At 41.6% G+C, this 20,777-nt stretch overlaps 1 protein-coding gene across 4 annotated transcripts in view; it reads left to right on the top strand.

Moving 5' to 3' along the window:
• smad1 (SMAD family member 1) overlaps positions 1 to 20,777 on the top strand; it is a 137,646-nt gene that overhangs the window by 109,596 nt on the left and 7,273 nt on the right. For all 4 annotated transcript variants that reach the window (XM_078541053.1, XM_078541026.1, XM_078541046.1 and 1 more), the window contains 2 exons: positions 10,788 to 11,009; positions 15,252 to 15,508. In XM_078541053.1, coding sequence (XP_078397179.1) covers positions 10,788 to 11,009; positions 15,252 to 15,508 — 479 coding nt within the window. The remainder of the gene's footprint in view (positions 1 to 10,787; positions 11,010 to 15,251; positions 15,509 to 20,777) is intronic.

Raw genomic sequence — 20,777 nt, 5'->3', positions numbered from 1 at the left:
ACACTCCCTTGAGGAACTCCTGCAGTGATGCCCTTGGGACTGAAATGATTGGCCCCAACAACCACAATCATTTTCCTTTGTGCTAAATATGACTCTTAACCAGTGGAGAATTTTACTCCTGATTCCCATTGACTTCAATTTTGCTGAGGCTCCTTAATGCCACCCTCAGTGCTGCCTTGATGTCAAGGACAGTTGCACTCAACCCACCTCTGGAATTCAGCTCTTTTGTCCATGTTTGGACCAAGGCCGTGATGAAGTTAGGAGCAAATGGCCCTGGTTACACCCAAACCAATCCCAAAAAGATCCCCTTAGAGACCGAGTAATGATGAAAGACTGGAAAAACATGAACTTGTCAGCCTTGGAAGGCATCTGAAAGTTGGTCTTGGAGATGTACAAGATAGTGAATAATTTAGAAAATTAAATTGACAGAACAGCTCAAAGGTGCAGACGTTCAATTAAACTAGTACAGGCAAACGTAGGACTCAGATCAAGTTCTTCACAGTTATCAACACATGGAATGAACTTCCATTTAGAGTAGCGGAAACAAAAGCCTATAATCGGTAAAGCACCAACTGCTTACTTCAGTAAGGGGACCTTAGGGTCATTGTTGATTGGTCAGCTGTATGCCCTCCCTCATCTATAATAATCTTGAGGTCTTCTGGGAAACTAGACCAAATCTGAAATTCTTACTTGAGCATACCTTTGTCTAGCTCAGATTACCGTTCAGTCAGTTCCCCATATGTCAAAGCTGGAATGCATATCCTTTAGTAGTTGGTTTGTGAAAGATCACTGTCAGCACAATGTTTTTATTTCCATGTCTTCGATTCTATGGAAATTGGATTGATTCATGGCACAATAGTATTACTAAACTTTATATACCTGCAGGAAAAGGAGCTTCTGCAAAGTTTGACCAATGACAGCAGCTATGCGAAGTCTAGGCATGTTGCCTTTACACCTCGCATGTTCAACAAATCTGATTTGATCTCTGCAATTAGGGAATGCCATTCACTAAAATTGTTTTTACTTCACAATGAATTTTTACATCTCTCATAGCTGTGGCCTATTTAATCCATACTCCCATGGGGAAATTGTACATCAAATATGGAGTATACTTTAGAGGTTATACTTCAGATTAATCAAAGGATTCCTTGGTGAGATTCTTAATCCAGTTCTTAAAAACAAAAGGAATTCCAAAATAAGACCCATCTGCATATGTGGTCTGCATTAGTACTCAATAAAAAAATAAAAAGCTATACCCATCTGTGTCTACTATGTATTAATCTTGCATCTACTTGTACTTCCTGTCTGCGCCATTTACTGACAGCATCAGATTTTACTCACACTGGTCATTTTGTCCATTATACATTTCTGTGTCTCCATAAATTTCTGTGGCTCCATTTATATTGTAAAATGCCTATCTAAACTCAGATCTACAAAATCTGGCCGCAAGGTCCTGTAGTTCTCAAAACTTCCTAAAAATGTTTACATCTGCCATTTTGTCCCTCACGAAGTTGGATTTCTAAGTTTCAAAACAATGCTTTAACCAAAATTAAAAGAAAAGTTTCATGTCACAATAAAATGATTAAATTTTTCTGCCCTCTTTATGCCTTCTTTAAAGTTTTTACTTGAAGACCTGGGCTTGGAATTGGTATTTTTGCCCAGAGCCATGGCACTGGCAGCAGTCTTCAAATGCACAGTCTCGGCATCAGTGTTGTGTATTCGCTTCTTAAGATGAATCATAACCATTCAGTCATCTATACTGGAGAATATTTTTTCCTTGGTTAGGAGCATAGGGACATAGGAGCAGGAGTAGGCCATTCAGTCCATCGAGTCTGCTCCGCCATTCAATTAGATCATAGCTGATCATCTACTTCAATTTCACTTTCCTGTGCTATCCCCATATCCCTTAATGCCATTAGTATCCTGAAATCTATCAATTTCTGTCTTGGGCATGCTCAATGATTGAGCTTCCGTGGCCCTCTGGGGTAGAGAATTTCAATTCACCGCCCTTGGAGAAGAAATTCCCCCTTATCCCAGTCTTAATGGCCTGCCCCTGATTCTGACACTCTGCCCTCTGGTTCTGGACTCACCATCCAGGTGAAACACCCTATCTACATCTACCCTGTCACACACTGTAAGAGTTTTATAAGTTTCTTCGAACCTCTAGAGAATACAGACCCAGTTTCTTTAATATCTCTTCATAAGACAGTCCCGCCATCCCAGGGATTAGTCTGGTGAACCTCCGTTGCACTCCCTCTATGGCAAGTATATCCTTGTATAAGGAGACCAAAACTGTACACATTACTCTGGGTACAGTCTCACCAAAGCTCTACAATTGCAGCAAGAAATCTTTACTCTTGTTCACAAATCCCCATCATGATGAAGGCCAACATACCATTTGCCTTTCTAATTGCTTGCTGCACCTGCATGTTAGCTTTTAGTGACTCATGAACAAGGACACCCAGGCCCCTTTGGAAATCAGCATTTTCCAACCTGTCAACATTTAAGAAATACTCTGCCTTTCTGTTTTTCTACCAGTTTTCTTCTCAGGAGATTTTTTTAAAGATTATTTGAAGAAAATTGAAATGGCAAATTTCAAAAGCCTTCCTGAGGCAATTGTGGGAGAGGGGAAAAAATGAGCTATTACTATACACTTAGGTATAGCCTTTGTCTTGTCTACACTTGTCTTGTCTACACTTAGGTATAGCCTTTGTCTTGTAACATTTTTGAAGTGATGATCGCTTCACATTTCAATAAAATGTTGAATTTTTGATGTCAGCTAATTACCATATGTTCCATTGATGATGGTTAGAAAATGTTAGTGCTAATGGCTTTCACCTGAGAGCGATTCTGCTTTCTAACACCTTGAGACAGTGGGAGACAAATAGGAAATAACAAGCAGTTTCCTCATTCTGATTTGCAACTTCTAAAAACAAGCTGAACTTTGAAAGCAAACAAAGCCTCTGAAGGAAGCAAAAAGGTAGGGTTTATGGTGTTAAGTAACCTTTGGCTTCTCATAATATGCTCTTGGGTGGTGGTGTAATGAGTGGGAGAGGATGAAGGCTTAAGGGCTTGATGAGTCACAGCAGAGCAAGAGGGAATGGAGGAAGGAGGGTTGAGCAAGTCGTTCAAAGAAGTAGAGGTAGGGGAAATGAGGGTATAGTGGTTACACCAAGGACATGATAGAAATGAGGGGATGGAGGCAGGAATGAGCCATTTGGGGAGGAGATGGGATTCCTCGCCATACCACATCATCTTCCAGCTGAAAGAAAAGGCAAATCTTGAAAACAAAAAGAGTTGAAAGAAGAAAGGAAGCAGAACCAGAGGAGGGCTGACAGAAAAACGACATGTAGACGGCAAAAACAAACCATATTCTCTGATTTATAGTTCAAAACCACTGGAAATTGACTAGTCTATAAAATAATACTTTTTTTTGTCTATCCATACTGTTTTGGTTGCTCAGTTTAAGGGGAACCCCTGCTGGATTTATGTGGCGGGTGGTGCTTGGAGCGAGTGGAGGACTGGAATGTGTGATGCATTTGCAGCTGCCAATGGTTGGTGGCGATAGCAATGGGGTGGGTGGGTTGGTGGAGGATGAAAACAGTGGAAGGTAAGAGGAGTCCAACAACCAAGTTACTCTGGCTGCATTAGAGTGTTCCTGTGAGGGATGGTATGGGAAGGATGGGATTGCAAGGAGGGAGGGAGTGGCATGGGAGAAGTGGATGAGATGATGGAAATGGTGTGACAAAATGGTAGGGATGATTATTTGATACAACTTATTATTCAAAATCTATTATTTCTGCTCGATGTCTGGATAGATATTTATTTTAGCAGAGGTCAGTGACTAGTGGCAAATATTTAAAGTGATTGGTAGAAGTAGCAGAGGGGAGATGAGGAAAAATCTTTTCACCCGAAGGGTGGTTAGGGTCTGGAACTCTTTGCCTGAAAGGGTGGTAGAGGCAGAAACCCTCACCTCATTTAAAAGGTGTCTGGAAGTGCACCTCAATTGCCGTAACCTGCAGGGCTGCAGACCAAATGCTGGAAAGTGCAATTCGGCTGGGTGGCTTGTTTTTTTCGGCCAGGGCAAAGTGGGCTCCTTCTGTGCCGTAAACTTTCTATGATTCTAAAAACGAATGTTCACTAGATTTGAATGGAAAGATTTTTCAAAAAATATCAGGTGAATTAAAGGAATACATCATTGTTGATTCTTTATGTAAAGAAGATAACAGTCTATATCCTCCAGAGTTTCTACACAGTCTAACTCCAATGGGCATGGCCATCACACAAACTTAAACTCAAGGAGGGAGCAGTTATAATGTTGCTACAAAACTTGAATCCTAAATAAGAACTCTGTCATGAAAAAGATTGATAGGAAACTGTTTTCTTCGATAATAGATAACAGACAGATTTCAAGGAAATAGTCTTTGTTCCTCGAATAATATTGAGCACCTCAGATGTAAATCTGCCTTTTCAACTCAATTCCCAATTATTTCCTATTCCATAACAATAAACAAGTCACAAGGCTAGACTCATAACAAAATTTGTATTTATATTCGTAGGCCTGATTTTGCACATGTATGGTTTATGTAGCTTTTTCCAGACAGGAATGTTTCAATTGTAAAGTCTTTGGTGAAAGGATAACTAGAAATCCTATATTTAAAGAAGTACTATTGCAATAAAGATACTAATTTGATTGCAAATGCTGGTCTCTGCTGGTGGTAGATTTAAAAACTTGCCTGTATGTACACTTCTGTCAGCTTGTTCTATTATAAATTTCTACTGCTGCTTTTATAATTAAATCTTGCCTGTGCAAACACATCCTGCTGCTCGTGGAGGTGGCAACCCTATACTGGATGGTAAAATTACAGCATGGTAAGTTTACATAGGGAGTTTCCTTAAATGTGAGCACAGCTCTATATTTCAATTATAAAATCCTAAGGACCAAATGGATTACTTTAAAATAGGGTGAATTAGGTGTCTGTGCCCTGGACCAATTGATCTTCACCCAACCCCAGTACACTTGATTTTGCCTCCTTGTCCGTTGCAAGAGGAGATGGACTGGTATAAGGAAAAATTGGAGTTCTTAGAAAAATATAATTGTCAAATGGTTCTGCGAACTTCTTTCTCATTGTTTCCATTGTGGCTTAATAAAAGAAAATGAGGCAGAGGAAGAGAAATGCATCTGCCCTTGTACATCTGTAGGATGTTTAATGTTTATACCTGCCTTGCATTTATATCATATGATTTGGGCTTGCTTGGGAATAGATAATCTGGGAACAAAGGAATTTTCCTTAGTGTGTGTATATACGGTTCCAAAATAACTGGAAAGTAAACCATAACTGCCACAGTAATATGAAGCTTTCATCAGAACAATTCTATTCTTTGCTTTACCATCCCTCTTAAAAAAAAAATGCATTTTAAATTATAGGTGACATAAACTAATTTGGTAATACGGACACTTTTTTACAGTATGTGAATAAAACCATACAGATATTTGAGGGCTTCACAAAGTTTACTTTGAATTATTTGGTCAGAAAAAATATAGATTTCTAGGTGATGGTGAGCTGAGCAAATGTGCATAAAATGGAGGGAAGGGAGGGGCTTGCAGCTGTTTCCTTACGATTGCCAGAATACAACTTGTTCCCCTCCTAAAAAGATTTGAAACAGTGTAGTTATTACTAGATTGGAGAGTTGACACATTGTGTGATCCTTAAAGGAAAATGGCTAAATAGTTGCAGTGTGCAGAGCAAAGAACTTAAGCTGGCTTTTCAAGCATCCCTGGTCTTTAGCCATGAGGGAGTTTAGTTTATGAAACCAGAGTTCATTAGTGGCATTCACCATGAATTATATAAGGTAGCCATGCTTTGTTTTGCCACCAAGACCAGTTTATCCAGTGTTGTTTTGAAGACTGAACTACTCCTGACCATAGATACAAGGCATTAAAAATCCTGCGCTGGATGTTTGCTTGACAATTTTTGTTTTACGAGCAGTACCTGCCCTCACCACCTCTCAGGTATCTATGAACCAGAGCAAGATTTTATGTAGTTTACAAATTTGATATGCATCAAAATGGAGTTGCTTCATGTTAGAATCACCCAAATGCATAATGTGGTACTCCTGCAGACAAACTCACCCAAACAAGTCTATTCTGTTAATACTGCTCCCATCACATAAAAGTGGATGCTTTTCACTTTAGACACTAAAGTGTTTTTAAATTTGTGTTCCATGCACACTGGTATGAGCAGAAAGATTCAAAGCTATCATGCAATATTTGACTTGGAAGGTGATGTGTTTACCTAGTGATAAAAGACCTTGAAGATGTGAAATGACTCATCCTGTTGATTTAATAAGTGCATCTAAGTCCTGACCTTCCATCGCTCTCATTGAGGATAGAGTGCTGATGTCTTGTGCAGTAGATGAGGCCAAAGTTTCAAACATATCCAGTGTATAACTATGGTTTAAATGATTAGTGGTGTTTTTGGAGTTGAGATGTAGTAATTCTTCTATCGTATAAAGTATCAGATTTAAATGATTGGAAATGCTGCTCTTGGGATTGTCTTTAAGGACTATATTTAACAAGCTGCATCCTTTCAGTGCTTATCAAGTAATTTCCAACATTAGCATACCCACTTTTCATGATTTGTGGCAAATTTAAGGAACTTTTTTCAAAATCATGATTCATTCTGTGATATTGGCCAATTGGCGGTGCTTTGGCAATCTCTTTTGTCCAAGTTTGCCTCATCATTTTTAAGCAGTAAAGCAAGTTCCAAGTTTTAGAATTCTTTTTGCAATCTTCATTTTTCCCAAAAATTAGTCTACCAAAAAATTCTGTGCCTCTTTTTTCAAAATGACACAAGTTAAGTTATTGTGATTGGCCACCACATATACCTCTAACCAAATATTTAGCGATTGATACTGCTTTGAAACAGAGAAAATGTTAATTTTTTTAAAATTAATTTGTGGGATGTGGGTATTGCTGGCTAGCCAGCATTTATTGCCCATCCCTAAATGCCCTCGAGAAGGTGGCCGCCTTGAACTGCTGCGGTCCAATTAGTGTGATTAAACTACTTCTTGTTATGAGGAAATTGCAAAATTCCACTAGTTCTGCGTCAATGCAGTGAATTTCTGACCTTTGGCATTTTGTTATGAGGAGGCATTGAGGACTGGCCAAATGTTTTTCCCTGGATGATTGGTGACCTCAGTCAGACTTCCTTACAGCACCTAGTGCCTATGGGCCCACAACTACCACTTGTTTCAAAGCAGATTGTCCACCTACTTGTAGGTGTTGTTGCACAGGAGACCAAAAGCTGGTCTTAAGTAGCTGAACCATACAGATATGTTCTGATCTAGTGTGTGTAAAGATAGCTGATCTCAGCAATAGTGCTAGAAGACTCTAATTAACCTTAGTGATCCTGGATTAAGGGGGGAAAAATTGGTAAACATACTGCATGTAATCCCTAGCCATTGACCCTGTTTAGGTGAAATCAGAGATAAAAACAAAAAACTACTGCGGATGCTGGAAATCCAAAACAAAAACAGAATTACCTGGAAAAACTCAGCAGGTCTGGCAGCATCGGCGGAGAAGGAAAGAGTTGACGTTTCGAGTCCTCATGACCCTTCAGCAGAACTGAGTAAAGTTAGGAGAGGGGTGAAATATAAGCTGGTTTAAGGTGGGGTAGGGGGGAGGAGAGAAGTTGGGGAGGGGGTGGTTGTAGGGACAAGCAGACAGTAATAGGAGCAGATAATCAAAAGATGTCACAGACAAAAGGACAAAGAGGTTTTGAAGGTGGTGATCTTATCTAAGAAAATGTGCTAATTAAGAATGGATGGCAGGACACTCAAGGTACAGCTCTAGTGGGGGTGGGGTGGAAAGACTGACAGGGTATTACAGTTATAGATTTAAAAATAATGGAAATAGGTGGGAAAGGAAAAATCTATATAAATTATTGGAAAAAACAAAAGGAAGGGGGAAGAAACGGAAAGGGGGTGGGGATGGGGGAGGGAGTTTAAGATCTAAAGTTGTTGAATTCAATATTCAGTCCGGAAGGCTGTAAAGTGCCTAGTCGGAAGATGAGGCGCTGTTCCTCCAGTTTGCGTTGGGCTTCACTGGAACAATGCAGCAAGCCAAGGACAGACATGTGGGCAAGAGAGCAGGGTGGAGTGTTAAAATGGCAAGCGACAGGGAGGTTTGGGTCTTTCTTGCGGACAGACCGCAGGTGTTCTGCAAAGCGGTCGCCCAGTTTGCATTTGGTCTCTCCAATGTAGAGGAGACTGCATTGGGAGCAACGAATGCAGTAGACTAAGTTAGGGGAAATGCAAGCGAAATGCTGCTTCACTTGAAAGGAGTGTTTGGGCCCTTGGACAGTGAGGAGAGAGAAAGTGAAGGGGCAGGTGTTGCATTTTCTGCGTGGGCATGGGGAGGTGCCATAGGTGGGGGTTGCCCCACGGAACTCATTTCTCGTTATCTTGACTCCCTTCTCTCTCCCCTTGTCCAGTCCCTTCCCACCTACATCCGTGATTCCTCTGACACCTTACGTCACATCAACAATTTCCAGTTCCCTGGCCCCAACCGCTTCCTCTTCACCGTGGACGTCCAATCCCTCTACACCTCCATTCCCCACCAGGATGGTCTGAGGGCCCTTAGCTTCTTCCTTGAACAGAGGCCCGAACAATCCCCATCCACCACTACTCTCCTCCGTCTGGCTGAACTTGTTCTCACACTGAACAATTTCTCCTTTAACTCCTCTCACTTCCTCCAAATGAAAGGTGTGGCTATGGGTACCCACATGGGCCCCAGCTATGCCTGTTTCTTTATGGGGTATGTGGAACATTCCTTGTTCCAGTCCTACTCCGGCCCCCTCCCACAACTCTTTCTCCGGTACATCGATGATTACTTCGGTGCTGCTTCATGCTCTCGTCGGGACCTGGAAACATTTATTAATTTTGCTTCCAATCTCCACCCCTCCATCATTTTCACATGGTCCATCTCTGACACTTCCCTTCCCTTCCTTGACCTCTCTGTCTCAATTTCTGGTGATAGACTGTCCACCAATATCCATTACAAACCTACCAACTCCCACAGCTACCTCGACTACAGCTCCTCACACCCCGCTTCCTGTAAGGACTCCATCCTATTCTCTCAGCTCCTTCGCCTCCGTCGCATCTGTTCTGATGATGCTACCTTCAAAAAAAATTCCTCTCACATGTCCTCCTTCTTCCTTAACCGAGGTTTTCCACCCACGGTGGTTGACAGGGCCCTCAACCGTGTCCGGCCCATCTCCCTCGCATCCGCCCTCACGCCTTCTCCTCCCTCCCAGAAACATGATTGGGTCCCCCTTGTCCTCACTTATCACCCCACCAGCCTCCGCATTCAAAGGATCATCCTCCGCCATTTCCGCCAACTCCAGCATGATGCCACCACCAAACACATCTTCCCTTCACCCCCCCGGCGGCATTCCGTAGGGATCGTTCCCTCCGGGACACCCTGGTCCACTCCTCCATCACCCCCTACTCCTCAACCCCCACCTATGGCACCTCCCCATGCCCACGCAGAAAATGCAACACCTGCTCCTTCACTTCCTCTCTCCTCACTGTCCAAGGGCCCAAACACTCCTTTCAAGTGAAGCAGCATTTCGCTTGCATTTCCCCTAACTTAGTCTACTGCATTCGTTGCTCCCAATGCAGTCTCCTCTACATTAGAGAGACCAAACGCAAACTGGGCGACCGCTTTGCAGAACACCTGCGGTCTGTCCGCAAGAAAGACCCAAACCTCCCTGTCGCTTGCCATTTTAACACCCCACCCTGCTCTCTTGCCCACATGTCTGTCCTTGGCTTGCTGCATTGTTCCAATGAAGCCCAACGCAAACTGGAGGAACAGCGCCTCATCTTCCGACTAGGCACTTTACAGCCTTCCGGACTGAATATTGGATTCAACAACTTTAGATCTTAAACTCCCTCCCCCATCCCCACCCCCTTTCCGTTTCTTCCCCCTTCCTTTTGTTTTTTCCAATAATTTATATAGATTTTTCATTTCCCATCTATTTCCATTATTTTTAAATCTATAACTGTAATACCCTGTCAGTCTTTCCACCCCACCCCCACTAGAGCTGTATCTTGAGTGTCCTGCCATCCATTCTTAATTAGCACATTTTCTTAGATAAGATCACCACCTTCAAAACCTCTTTGTCCTTTTGTCTGTGACATCTTTTGATTATCTGCTCCTATTACTGCCTGCTTGTCCCTACAACCACCCCCTCCCCAACTTCTCTCCCCCACCCACCCCACCTTAAACCAGCTTATATTTCACCCCTCTCCTAACTTTACTCAGTTCTGCTGAAGGGTCATGAGGACTCGAAACGTCAACTCTTTTCTTCTCCGCCGATGCTGCCAGACCTGCTGAGTTTTTCCAGGTAATTCTGTTTTTGTTTAGGTGAAATCAGAACCTATCCTATGTCAAACCCCTGTGATTGTTTGGCCTTCACACTTAACGTTTTGGCTTAGACTAAATGTCTGTTACTGAGGTGGCAGAGTATCCCTGATACCTATAGAATTGTACCACAGCAAATCTTCAAGGGTTGGAACAGAAAATACTTTAGATGGCCTTCAACTTTTGGGAGCATTTAGGAAGTAAGTCGTTGGCTGATATATATGCCTTCAACTGTAATGTAATCCATTCATCATAATGCACCAATTCTTAAAAGATGATGTTTTGTCTGAAACTATTTTGTTGGTGATGAGATCACCTGTTCATTTAGAAGAAGTATTAATGGTAACTTTCCTCTTCGTAGATGTTCAACCGGTTGCTTATGAGGAACCAAAACACTGGTGCTCCATTGTCTATTATGAGCTGAATAACCGTGTGGGAGAAGCTTTCCAAGCCTCCTCTACTAGTGTGTTAGTGGATGGTTTTACTGATCCTTCAAACAACAAGAATAGATTCTGCCTTGGGCTTCTGTCCAATGTGAATCGTAACTCGACTATCGAAAATACCAGGAGACACATTGGCAAAGGTAATCTCTCAATTTTTAAGTTCAGTGGTAAATGTTGCATGTTGTAAGAACATAAATAGGAGCAGTACACATGGGCCCCTTGAACCTGCTCTGCCATTAAATACAATCATAGTTGGTTTTCTGCCTCAAATCCACTTCCTGCCCAATCCCCATATCCCTTGATTACCTGAGACTAAATATCAATTTATTTCAGTCTTGAACAGACCTGGGAAAATAATGGCCACGGGCCACATCTGGCACGTGGAAGCTTCGGCCACAGAACAATATCTGGATACGGAAATTGTGTTTGGGGAGGGGGGTGGTTGCAGCCATAAATTCCCTAAAAATGAACAATCGTTAAGTTAAATTTTGGTTGGAAAAAAAGACAAAACCTTCCTTTATTATTATAATAATTATACTGTTATAATGATGCATTGCATTAAATAGTGCATAAACAAACGTATCATCTTTTTCACGCCCTCTTGGTTTAATGTGAACAATGCAGTTGGCCAGCCCTCTTTACAATGGCATCAAATTTCGGTGTTACTTTTCTCTCTTCACAGATGGTTCCTGACCTGCTGACTACTTCCAGCATTTTGTTTTTATTCCAGATTTCCTAGAATTTTTTTGTTTTATTAATATAAATGCTACTCTACTATGATCTACATGGGGAATGGTGTTGCATGAACCATGAAGGGCAAAATAGTAAAGAAAAGAAAAAATGTGGAGAGACCAAAAGCAGTCACCACATCTTGTGGGGAGTACTGTGAATCCATATCCTCCCTTTACCTCTCATTCCTGGAGCTGGGATTTAATAACCTCCCAGCACACTTTAAAAGAGGTGCTACCAACTGCATTTGTAATCTGTTCCACACCTGTTATGGAAGAAGTTCATAATTTTCAATTTTTTCCAAACATAAAACCCTAACCTAAAACCACACATTCTTCACTCCCTATTAAATCCATCATCCTTTTTCTGAAAGTCTAAACTTTAGCTGCACCTCTGGCAGAAACAGAAGACGCTTTATCAACTCTTAATTTTCAGAATTGCATAAAATGAGATGCTCATCTCGAAATGTTAAACCGAGATTTCTGTGGAGACCTACAGTCATACATGTTTCAGGGCTTGCTGCAGGTGGCATCATTTATGCTTCAATAATCCCTTGTCCACCAGCAGAATTGTAAATCAAGTCTTTGCTGGGTCTGCAAATCAACTACCCTCTGGTTATTTTGGCAAATACCTTTAGTCTGTGTCCTCTGGTTACCAACCCTTCTGCCATTAGAAACCGTTTCTCCTTATTTACCTAATCAATACCCTTCATGATTTTGAACATCTGTATTAAACCTACCCTTAACTTTCTCCGCTGTAAGGAGAAAAACCCCAGCTTTTCTCATCTTCCCACTTAACTGAAGTTCTACATCCCTATATCATTATGAATGTGGCTATAGGAATTTATAATGTAAAAAGTTGACAGGATGTACACATGGATGCAAATTTTTTTAAATAGATTATGGATGTGTAACCATTCTAATGGGTAAAAGCACTCTTCAGTTTGTTTCTATGCCAGCGCAGACCTAAAGGTCCCAGGTTCAAATTCTAGACAAACCCATGGCAATAGACCTCGGTAAGAATCAGCGCCTTCAGTAAGAGAATGGGAAAAATGGGGAAACCAAACTGTATAAAAGTTGACATAACTTTTCATAAAGGGCATTAAAACCTGAGTATAAAATGAATTGAAGTATATACACCATAATTGAAATTATGGTGTATATACTTGCAAATTTAAAAAAGCAAACCAAAACTGCAGTAATCTTAGGTGCTGTTTGTGCTGCTCTCACTGCTCCATGTGCACTCATCTGTTTTAACATGGCGGCCACACTCTCCAAGAGAAGCCTGTCTCCAGCCTCCGATCAATGGCCAGCTCCAGTTTACCTGGAAGTACTTCTGTTGGCCTTGAAACACTTCCCTTGAAGATCTCCAGGATCTGCATTTTACTTGCACCACTCCGGACGTCAATCAACCAGGAGTAGTAGCTCAGGTTGCGTTGCATTCATTGGCACACATTGCATGTTTTCCCCGGTGCAGAGCCACAGGGCGGATTAGAAGCTTGCGTGGGTCATAATTTTCCCAAGTTTGATCTATATGGTTTACTGCTGCAAGTCGGCTTCTTCAACAGCACCTCCCACACCTGCAAGCTCCATCAACTGAAAGGGCAACAGGTGCATGAGAACACCATTGCTTCCAGGTTTCCCTTCCAAGGCTTACGTCATCCTGACTTGGACATACATTGCCTTTGCTTTGTCACGGGTTCAAAATTCTGCAGTTCCTTACCTAATCACACTTTGAAAATACCTTCACTTCTTGGAGGGAAAACGGCTAATTGACAAATACCAGTGTGACCCATTCCAATATTTTTTTTAAATTGGAGGCAAGGAAGTAGTACTGAAATGGGGTAAAACATATCTATGGTAGAATTCTGATGATGACAAAAGACAAAATGAAAGCTTGAACCACAATCATTCAAGGACTTTTGGATATGGAAGTTATGTCAGGGGACTCGGAGGATTGGCAGCGTAACACCTCTTGTTCAAAAGGGATAAACTAGGTAACTATAGAGTAGTTCAGTTGCTGCCACTGCCCCCACCAGTTTCATGATTCCATCTGGGTGAGGAGAAGGCTGGCTTGTTAAGACATTGTTGTTATTAGCACTCTTAAACTAGCCTCCTGCAAGTGCCTGAGGGTGAAACAGGTTAGAAAGTTGCCAATATGAAAAAATAATTTGCATTTATGAGCACAAAACAAGAACTTAGATTTATATTTATCACTATTTCGTCCTCAGGATGACCTTAAATTATTTATGCCCAATGAATTACATTTTTAAAAATGTATTCTTGTTTGGATTTGTTGCTCATTCCTTGAGCAGAGTGGCTAGCTAGGCCATTTCAGAGAGCAGTTAAAAGTCAGCCACCTTACTGTGGATCTATAGTCAAATCTAGGCCAGACTAGGTAAAGATGGCAGATTTCCTTCCCTGAAGGACATTAGTGAACCAGATGTATTTTTAAGACAAAAGCAAAATTCTGCGGATGATGGAAATCTGAAACAAAAACAAAAATTGCTGGAAAAACTCAGCAGGTCTGACAGCATCTGTGGAGAGAAAGACACAGTTAACGTTTCGAGCCCATATGACTCTTCTTCAGAACTAAAGAGAATTAGAAATGTGGTGAAATATATGCTGTTAAGGGGGGTGGGATAGGTGACGCTGGTTAGGCGGCCAGTGATAGGTGGAGGCAAAGGAGAGAGAAGATGTCATAAACAAAAGAGCGAAGGGGTGTTGATGGTGGTGATACTGGCTAAAGGAGGTGCTAATGGTATTTTAAAGATAATTGATAGTTTCATGGTCACCATTACTGAGACTACCTTTCAATTCCAGATTAATTATTTAAATTAATTAAATTTAAATTTCACCAACTGCTGTGTGGGATTTGAACCCATGTCCCCGGGGCATTAGCCTGGGCCTTTGGATTATTAGTCCAGTAATATTACTTTACACCGCCGTGTCCCCCTAACATTTGAACTGTTATTGTTTAAATGAAATGTATAACCAAATTGTGTGTCTTTTGGTGTTTGAGGGAGAAATATTGTTCAGGATGACTTGAGGCCGTAGAAGGGCAAGTTATTTTAGCTTGTGCTGGCAATTTCCCACTTTAGCCCACTACTAAAACCCATCTAGTGGTCAGATTGAGCACTACAGGCAAAGTCCTGAAATGAAGTGAACAGGATTTTCCCCTCATCCAGATAAAGCCAGGACCAAAATACTTCAAAACTAACAGGGAAAAAATACATCTGTCTACTTTTAAAATAATGGTATAGGATCACACTTCTCCTTTTAAGTTGAAAGATAATAATACTGACAATGCAGCATGCCCTCAGAACTGCACTCATTGTCCTTGGGACTTAGACTGGGAAAAGTAACTTGACTATTGACATAACACTTAAGAGTACAAATGTGTTGTGCCATAGCACTGTCCATTGAATATATGCTTGAACATACTGTGATAGAAGCTGCATTTTCGATAAATTGCCATGATTGCCAAGCTTAGAAATGTGCAGTAAATAACTTGTATTTATAAATGCTGTATTTATACATATGCTATGAATATCTCAAAGCACATCATGATCAATAAATTCCTTTTGAAATGAAGTCCTTATGAGTAGTAACTTGTAGTATATGGAAAGCAAACCTGTGTTTGTTGATTTGCAGGTGTTCACCTTTATTATGTTGGAGGAGAGGTGTATGCCGAATGTCTGAGCGACAGTAGTATTTTTGTACAAAGTCGAAACTGCAATTATCATCATGGCTTCCATCCAACAACTGTTTGCAAGATTCCCAGTGGATGCAGTTTGAAGATCTTCAACAATCAGGAGTTTGCTCAGCTTTTGGCCCAGTCAGTCAATCATGGCTTTGAAGCAGTTTATGAGCTTACCAAGATGTGCACCATACGCATGAGTTTTGTAAAGGTAATAGAACTTGCACAGAAATTGTCCAAAGTAAAACTAGGTGTTTTACTAGTTTTCATTTAGTAGTAAGGGAAACTAGATAAAGTACCCGAGGGAGAAAGGAGTAGAAGGATATGTTGATGGAGTAAGATGAAGTAAATAGAGTGGGGAAAGGCAGAGCAGAAACACTGGCATATGGTGGGGAAGGAGGAAGAAGTATACTGCTTCTAACCCTCTGAAATTTTCTTCTAGACTCTAGGCCGTATGGCCTGTTCTGTGCTGTAAAATTCTGTCATTTATTTGTAGTCACAAGTAGTTATCATTTTTATACGAAGATACCCATTTTTTTTCTTCCTAATGGGTATCTTGTAGAGTTCATGGGAAGTCAAACATTTCATAGGAATAAGGATATTACTTAACTGCATTGTGGCTGTGTTGGGACCTGGGAGCACAGGGAAATGGGCCTAAGGTCTTGCTGTACTGGGAAGGAATCTCTAACAGTCTGAGTATTTTGAAGAGGGTTGCGGTATCCAGGCAGGGAGCACTGGGAAGTGTGATGTCATGATTTTAGAGGCATTGGGGTTGTTTTGGATTCAAGGAGTGCTGAGAATGCAGTCTAGGGGGTTGTGAAAACTGGGGGAGTTTCTGGAATTTTGTAAAGTGAGGAATCTAGTGATCCAGGAGGATGGAGGGGATTTTAGGGGATTAAGTGGAGTAGTTTATCTCCTGTACCCTCCCCCACAACCCCTATCACAACATTGCCATTTGCTAGTCCCTTCTCTGTGTATCCCTTTTTGCACTCTGGTACATTGGAGCAAAAGTAGGCCATTTAGTCCCTTCATTCTGTCCTGTTAGATTGAATCATGACTGATTTGTATCTGACCTTCATCTGCATTGGTTGCACATCCATTTATACCCTTGACAGTGTATAGTGCCAGCCATGGGCACTTCGAGCCAGAAGGGTGTGGGTTCAAATTCCACTCCAGGCTTTACATAACACAAATCCAGACTCTCACACCAGTGTTACACTCTTGGAGGTGAAACATTAAACTAAGGCACCCTAGTTCTCAGGTGGATGTAAAAAAAAACCCCAAGGCATTATTTTGAAGAAGAGCAGTTGAATTACTCCTGGTGTCCTGGCTAATATTTATCCCTCAATCAACAATACTAAAAAAAACAAATTAACTGATCATTAAAACATTGCTGCTTGTGAACCTTGCTGGGTGCAAATCGGTTGCTGTGTATCCTTCATTACAACAGTGACTACACTTCAAAGAAAAGTACTTAATTGCCTGTAAGGTGCTTTAGAACAACCTGAGTTTGTGAAAGGCACTTTATAAAATTGGTCTGCTAAAATGTAAATCTTCTTGGCTCACAAAAATCTATTGATTGCAGATTTAAAATTATTAATTGATTTGGCATCTGCTGCTTTTTGTGGGAGAATGTTCTGCACTCCTACCACACTTTGCTTGAAGAAGTTTTTCCTAACTTCTCTCCTATTTGATCTGGCTCTGGTTTTAAAATTATGTCCTTTTTTCCTGGACTCCTCCATCTTTGGAAAAACAGAATTACCTGGAAAAACTCAGCAGGTCTGGCAGCATCGGCGGAGAAGAAAAGAACTCTTTTCTTCTCCGCCGATGCTGCCAGACCTGCTGAGTTTTTCCAGGTAATTCTGTTTTTGTTTTGGATTTCCAGCATCCGCAGTAGTTTTTTGTTTTTTCCTCCATTGTTGGTAAAGGTATCTCTGTACCTATCCTCAATTTCTTTCAAAACCCTAAAAACCTCTTCTTTATTCCAGATAATCTCCTCATCATCTAACCTTTGCAGTCCTTGTTAACATTCTGGTGAATTTGTGCTTCATTTTTTCCAGGGTCATTCTGTATATCCTTTCTGAGGTGCAGTGCCCAGAACTGTATACAGTACTCTAGAGATGAAATAACCAAGGCTTTGTTTAACTGTAGCAAACCTTACTCCCCTTTATGTTCTAGGCCCCTAGCAATAAAGGCTAACATTCCATTGTGTTTTTATATTAATTTATGTGCCTGACCACTATTTTTTAGCCATGGACCCCAAATCTCTCTGGACCTCCACTGTTCCTTGCTTATCACAATTTAAGTAGTAATCTGAGTTATCCTTTATTGATCAAAAAATGGATAACCTCACAGTGCTCACATAAATACTGTGACTACAAGAACAGGTCAGAGGCTAGGAATCCTGCGATGAGTAACTCAACTCCTGACTCCCCAAAGCCTGTCCACCATCTACAAGGCACAAGTCAAGAGTGTGATGGAATACTCCCCACTTGCCTCAATGAGTGCAGCTCCCACAACACTCAAGAAGCTTAACACCGTCCAGGACACAGCAGTCCGCTTGATTGGTACCACATCCACAAACATTCACGCCCTCTACCACTGGCGCACAGTAGCAGCAGTGTGTGCCATCTACAAGATGCACTGCAGGAATTCACCAAGGTTCCTTTGACAGCACCTTCCAAACCCACAACCGCTACCATCTAGAAGGACAAGGGCAGCAGATAGATGGGAACACCATCACCTGGAAGTTCCCCTCCAAGCCACTCACCATCCTGACTTGGAAATATATCGCCTTTCCTCCGCTGTCGCTGGGTCAAAGTCCTGGAACTCCCTTCCTAACAACACTGTGGGTGTACCTACACCACATGGACTGCAGTGGTTCAAGAAGGCAGCGTACCACCACCACCTTCTCCAGGGCAACTTGGGATGGGCAATAAATGCTGGCCCAGCCAGCGAAGCCCACATCCCGTGAATGAATAAAAAAAAACTTAGCTGCCTTGAAATTCATCTGCCATTATTTTGCCTACTCAATCTCTCAAATGTCTCTGTAATTTTATGGTCCCATTTGCACTAATTACTGTATCCCAAGGTGCAAGGACTAGGAATTACAGATTTATGGTTTTAGGCAAGTGATGCAGGGAGGATGTGAGGGAGAACTTTTTTATGCAGCAAGTGGTAATGACCTGGAACATGCTGCCTACAAAGGTGGTGGTAGTCGATACAAGGAGCAATTTCAAAGGAAATTTCATGGTCACTTGAGGGAAATAAACTTACAGGGCTATGGAATTGACTGGACTGCACTATAAAGAGCCAGCATGGACCTGATTTGCCAAATCGAATTCTTTGCTGTAATAACTCTCTGACTCTGACCACCAATTTTTGTGTCATCAAATTTAGATTTATGTGTCTTTTGTGTGGTCTAATTCATTAATAAATATAGTGAACAGTTGAGGCCCCAACACTCTTCCTTGTGGAGCACAACTGGTCACCTCCTTCCAATTCGAGTATATATCAACACTTTTTTACCCCGTCATTTACCACCTAACAAGTATCGTAACCAGGTTAATAACCTATCTTTAGTTCCACAAGCTTTAATTTAGCCTAACAGTCTTTTATGTAGAACCTTTATTGAATGTCGTCTTGTAGTCTAGGTTACAACCATAGACATTGCCTTGTCTATTATTTCAGTTACTTCCTCAAAAAATTCAGTTAGCTACCCTTTAGGTGTTACCTACCTTTTACAAATCGCATTTGCTCCCTGTAATCAAATTTTTCCCCATGCTCATGCACTCTGCTCTTAATTATAGATTCCAAATATTTCCTCACAACAGATGCTAGACAACGGGTCTAATTTCCTGGTTTCTCTCTGTCACCTTTCTTAAATAATGGAGTTACGTTTGAAATTTTGCATCTGAAGGAACAATTCCAGAATTGGGAGCTTTGGAAGAATATGGCTAAAGCATCTGCAATTTCCTTGTCTACTTCCTTTAAAACCCTGTGATGGAAATCATCAAGTCCTGGGAATTTGCCAGTCTTTGGTGCCGTTTTTCCTAATACTGTATTCTCAGTTAACTTTAGTGAGTTCAGGTCTTTGATTCGTTATTAATTTCCCAGAAATGGCAAGTATAATTACCTCATCCTTTACTGTGAAGGCTGACACAAAATAATTATTCAACATGTCTGCCATTTCCCTATTTTCATTTGTAATATTACTCATCTGTTTTTAAAGGACACTCATCATCCATTTTCTCTTTGTAAAAACCTTTGTTAATCTTAAGTTTATTTTTTTATATATCTCTCCCAGTCCCTTGGAATCTCTCTCTTCAGATACCATGCCCTAAGAGAGTTTTGGCAACCATGGGCTTCCACGTGTTGGCCCATGGTTACACTTGACAACGTACTGCAGTGGTTTGCCATTTTCCTTCTGCAGTTTCTGGCTGACCAGGAGACTCTCCCGCTCTTATTGTCTGCCATAGGTATATTGGAAGGATTTACAGGGGAGGCAGTGGCGTGTATTGTTGCTGGACTAGGAATCCAGAGACCCAGGGTAATGCTTGAATCCCACCATGGCAGATGGTGAAATTTAAATTCAATAAAAACCTGGAATTAAAAGTCCTCATTCCATCATTACCACCAAGCCAGGGGATCAGCCCTGGTTCAGTGAATCGTGCAGGAGAGCATGCCAGGAGCAGCAGCAGTCATACTTAAAAATGAGATGTCAACCTGGTGAAGGTGCAACACAGGACTACTTGAGTGCCAACAGCATAAGCAGCAAGTGATAGACAGCTAAGTGATTCCGCAACCAACAGATCAGATCTAAGCTCTGCAGTGCTGACACATCCAGCCGTGAATGGTGGTGGACAATTAAACAACTCACTGGAAGAGGAGGCTCCACAAATATCATGACCATGAAACCACTGTCGATTGTCGTAAAAACCCATCTGGTTCATTAATGTTCTTTAGGGAAGGAAATCTGCCGTCCTTACCTGGTCTGGCCTACACGTGACTCCAGACCCACAGCAATGTGGTTGACTCTTAAATGCAGTTTGAAGTGGCCGAGCAAGCTACTTAGTTGTATCAAACTGCTACAAAGTCTCAAAAAAGAAAAGAAACAGGACGGACCACTCGGCATTGACCTAGGCACCGGAAACGACAGCAGCAAACTCAGCCCTGTCGGCCCTGCAGAGTCTTCCTTACTAATAAAATTGGGAGAGCTGTCCCATAGATTAATCAAGCAACAGCCTGACACAGTCATACTCAAGGAATCATACCTTATAAATAATGTCCCCGACACCACCGTCACCATCCCTGGGTATGTCCTGTCCCACCGGCAGGACAGACCCAGCAGAGGTGGTGGGACAGTGGTGTACAGTTGGGAGGGAGTTGCCCTACGAGTCCTCAACATAGACTCCAGACCCCATGAAGTCTCATGGCATCAGGCCAAACATGGGCAAGGAAACTTCCTGCTGATTACCACA

The sequence above is a fragment of the Cetorhinus maximus genome, chromosome 1 (assembly GCF_964194155.1).
Source record: "Cetorhinus maximus chromosome 1, sCetMax3.hap1.1, whole genome shotgun sequence".
In the NCBI taxonomy this organism is placed as follows: Eukaryota; Metazoa; Chordata; class Chondrichthyes; order Lamniformes; family Cetorhinidae; genus Cetorhinus; species Cetorhinus maximus.
Note: the sequence above shows the minus strand (reverse complement) of the source record. Positions and strands in the feature narration are given on the sequence as shown.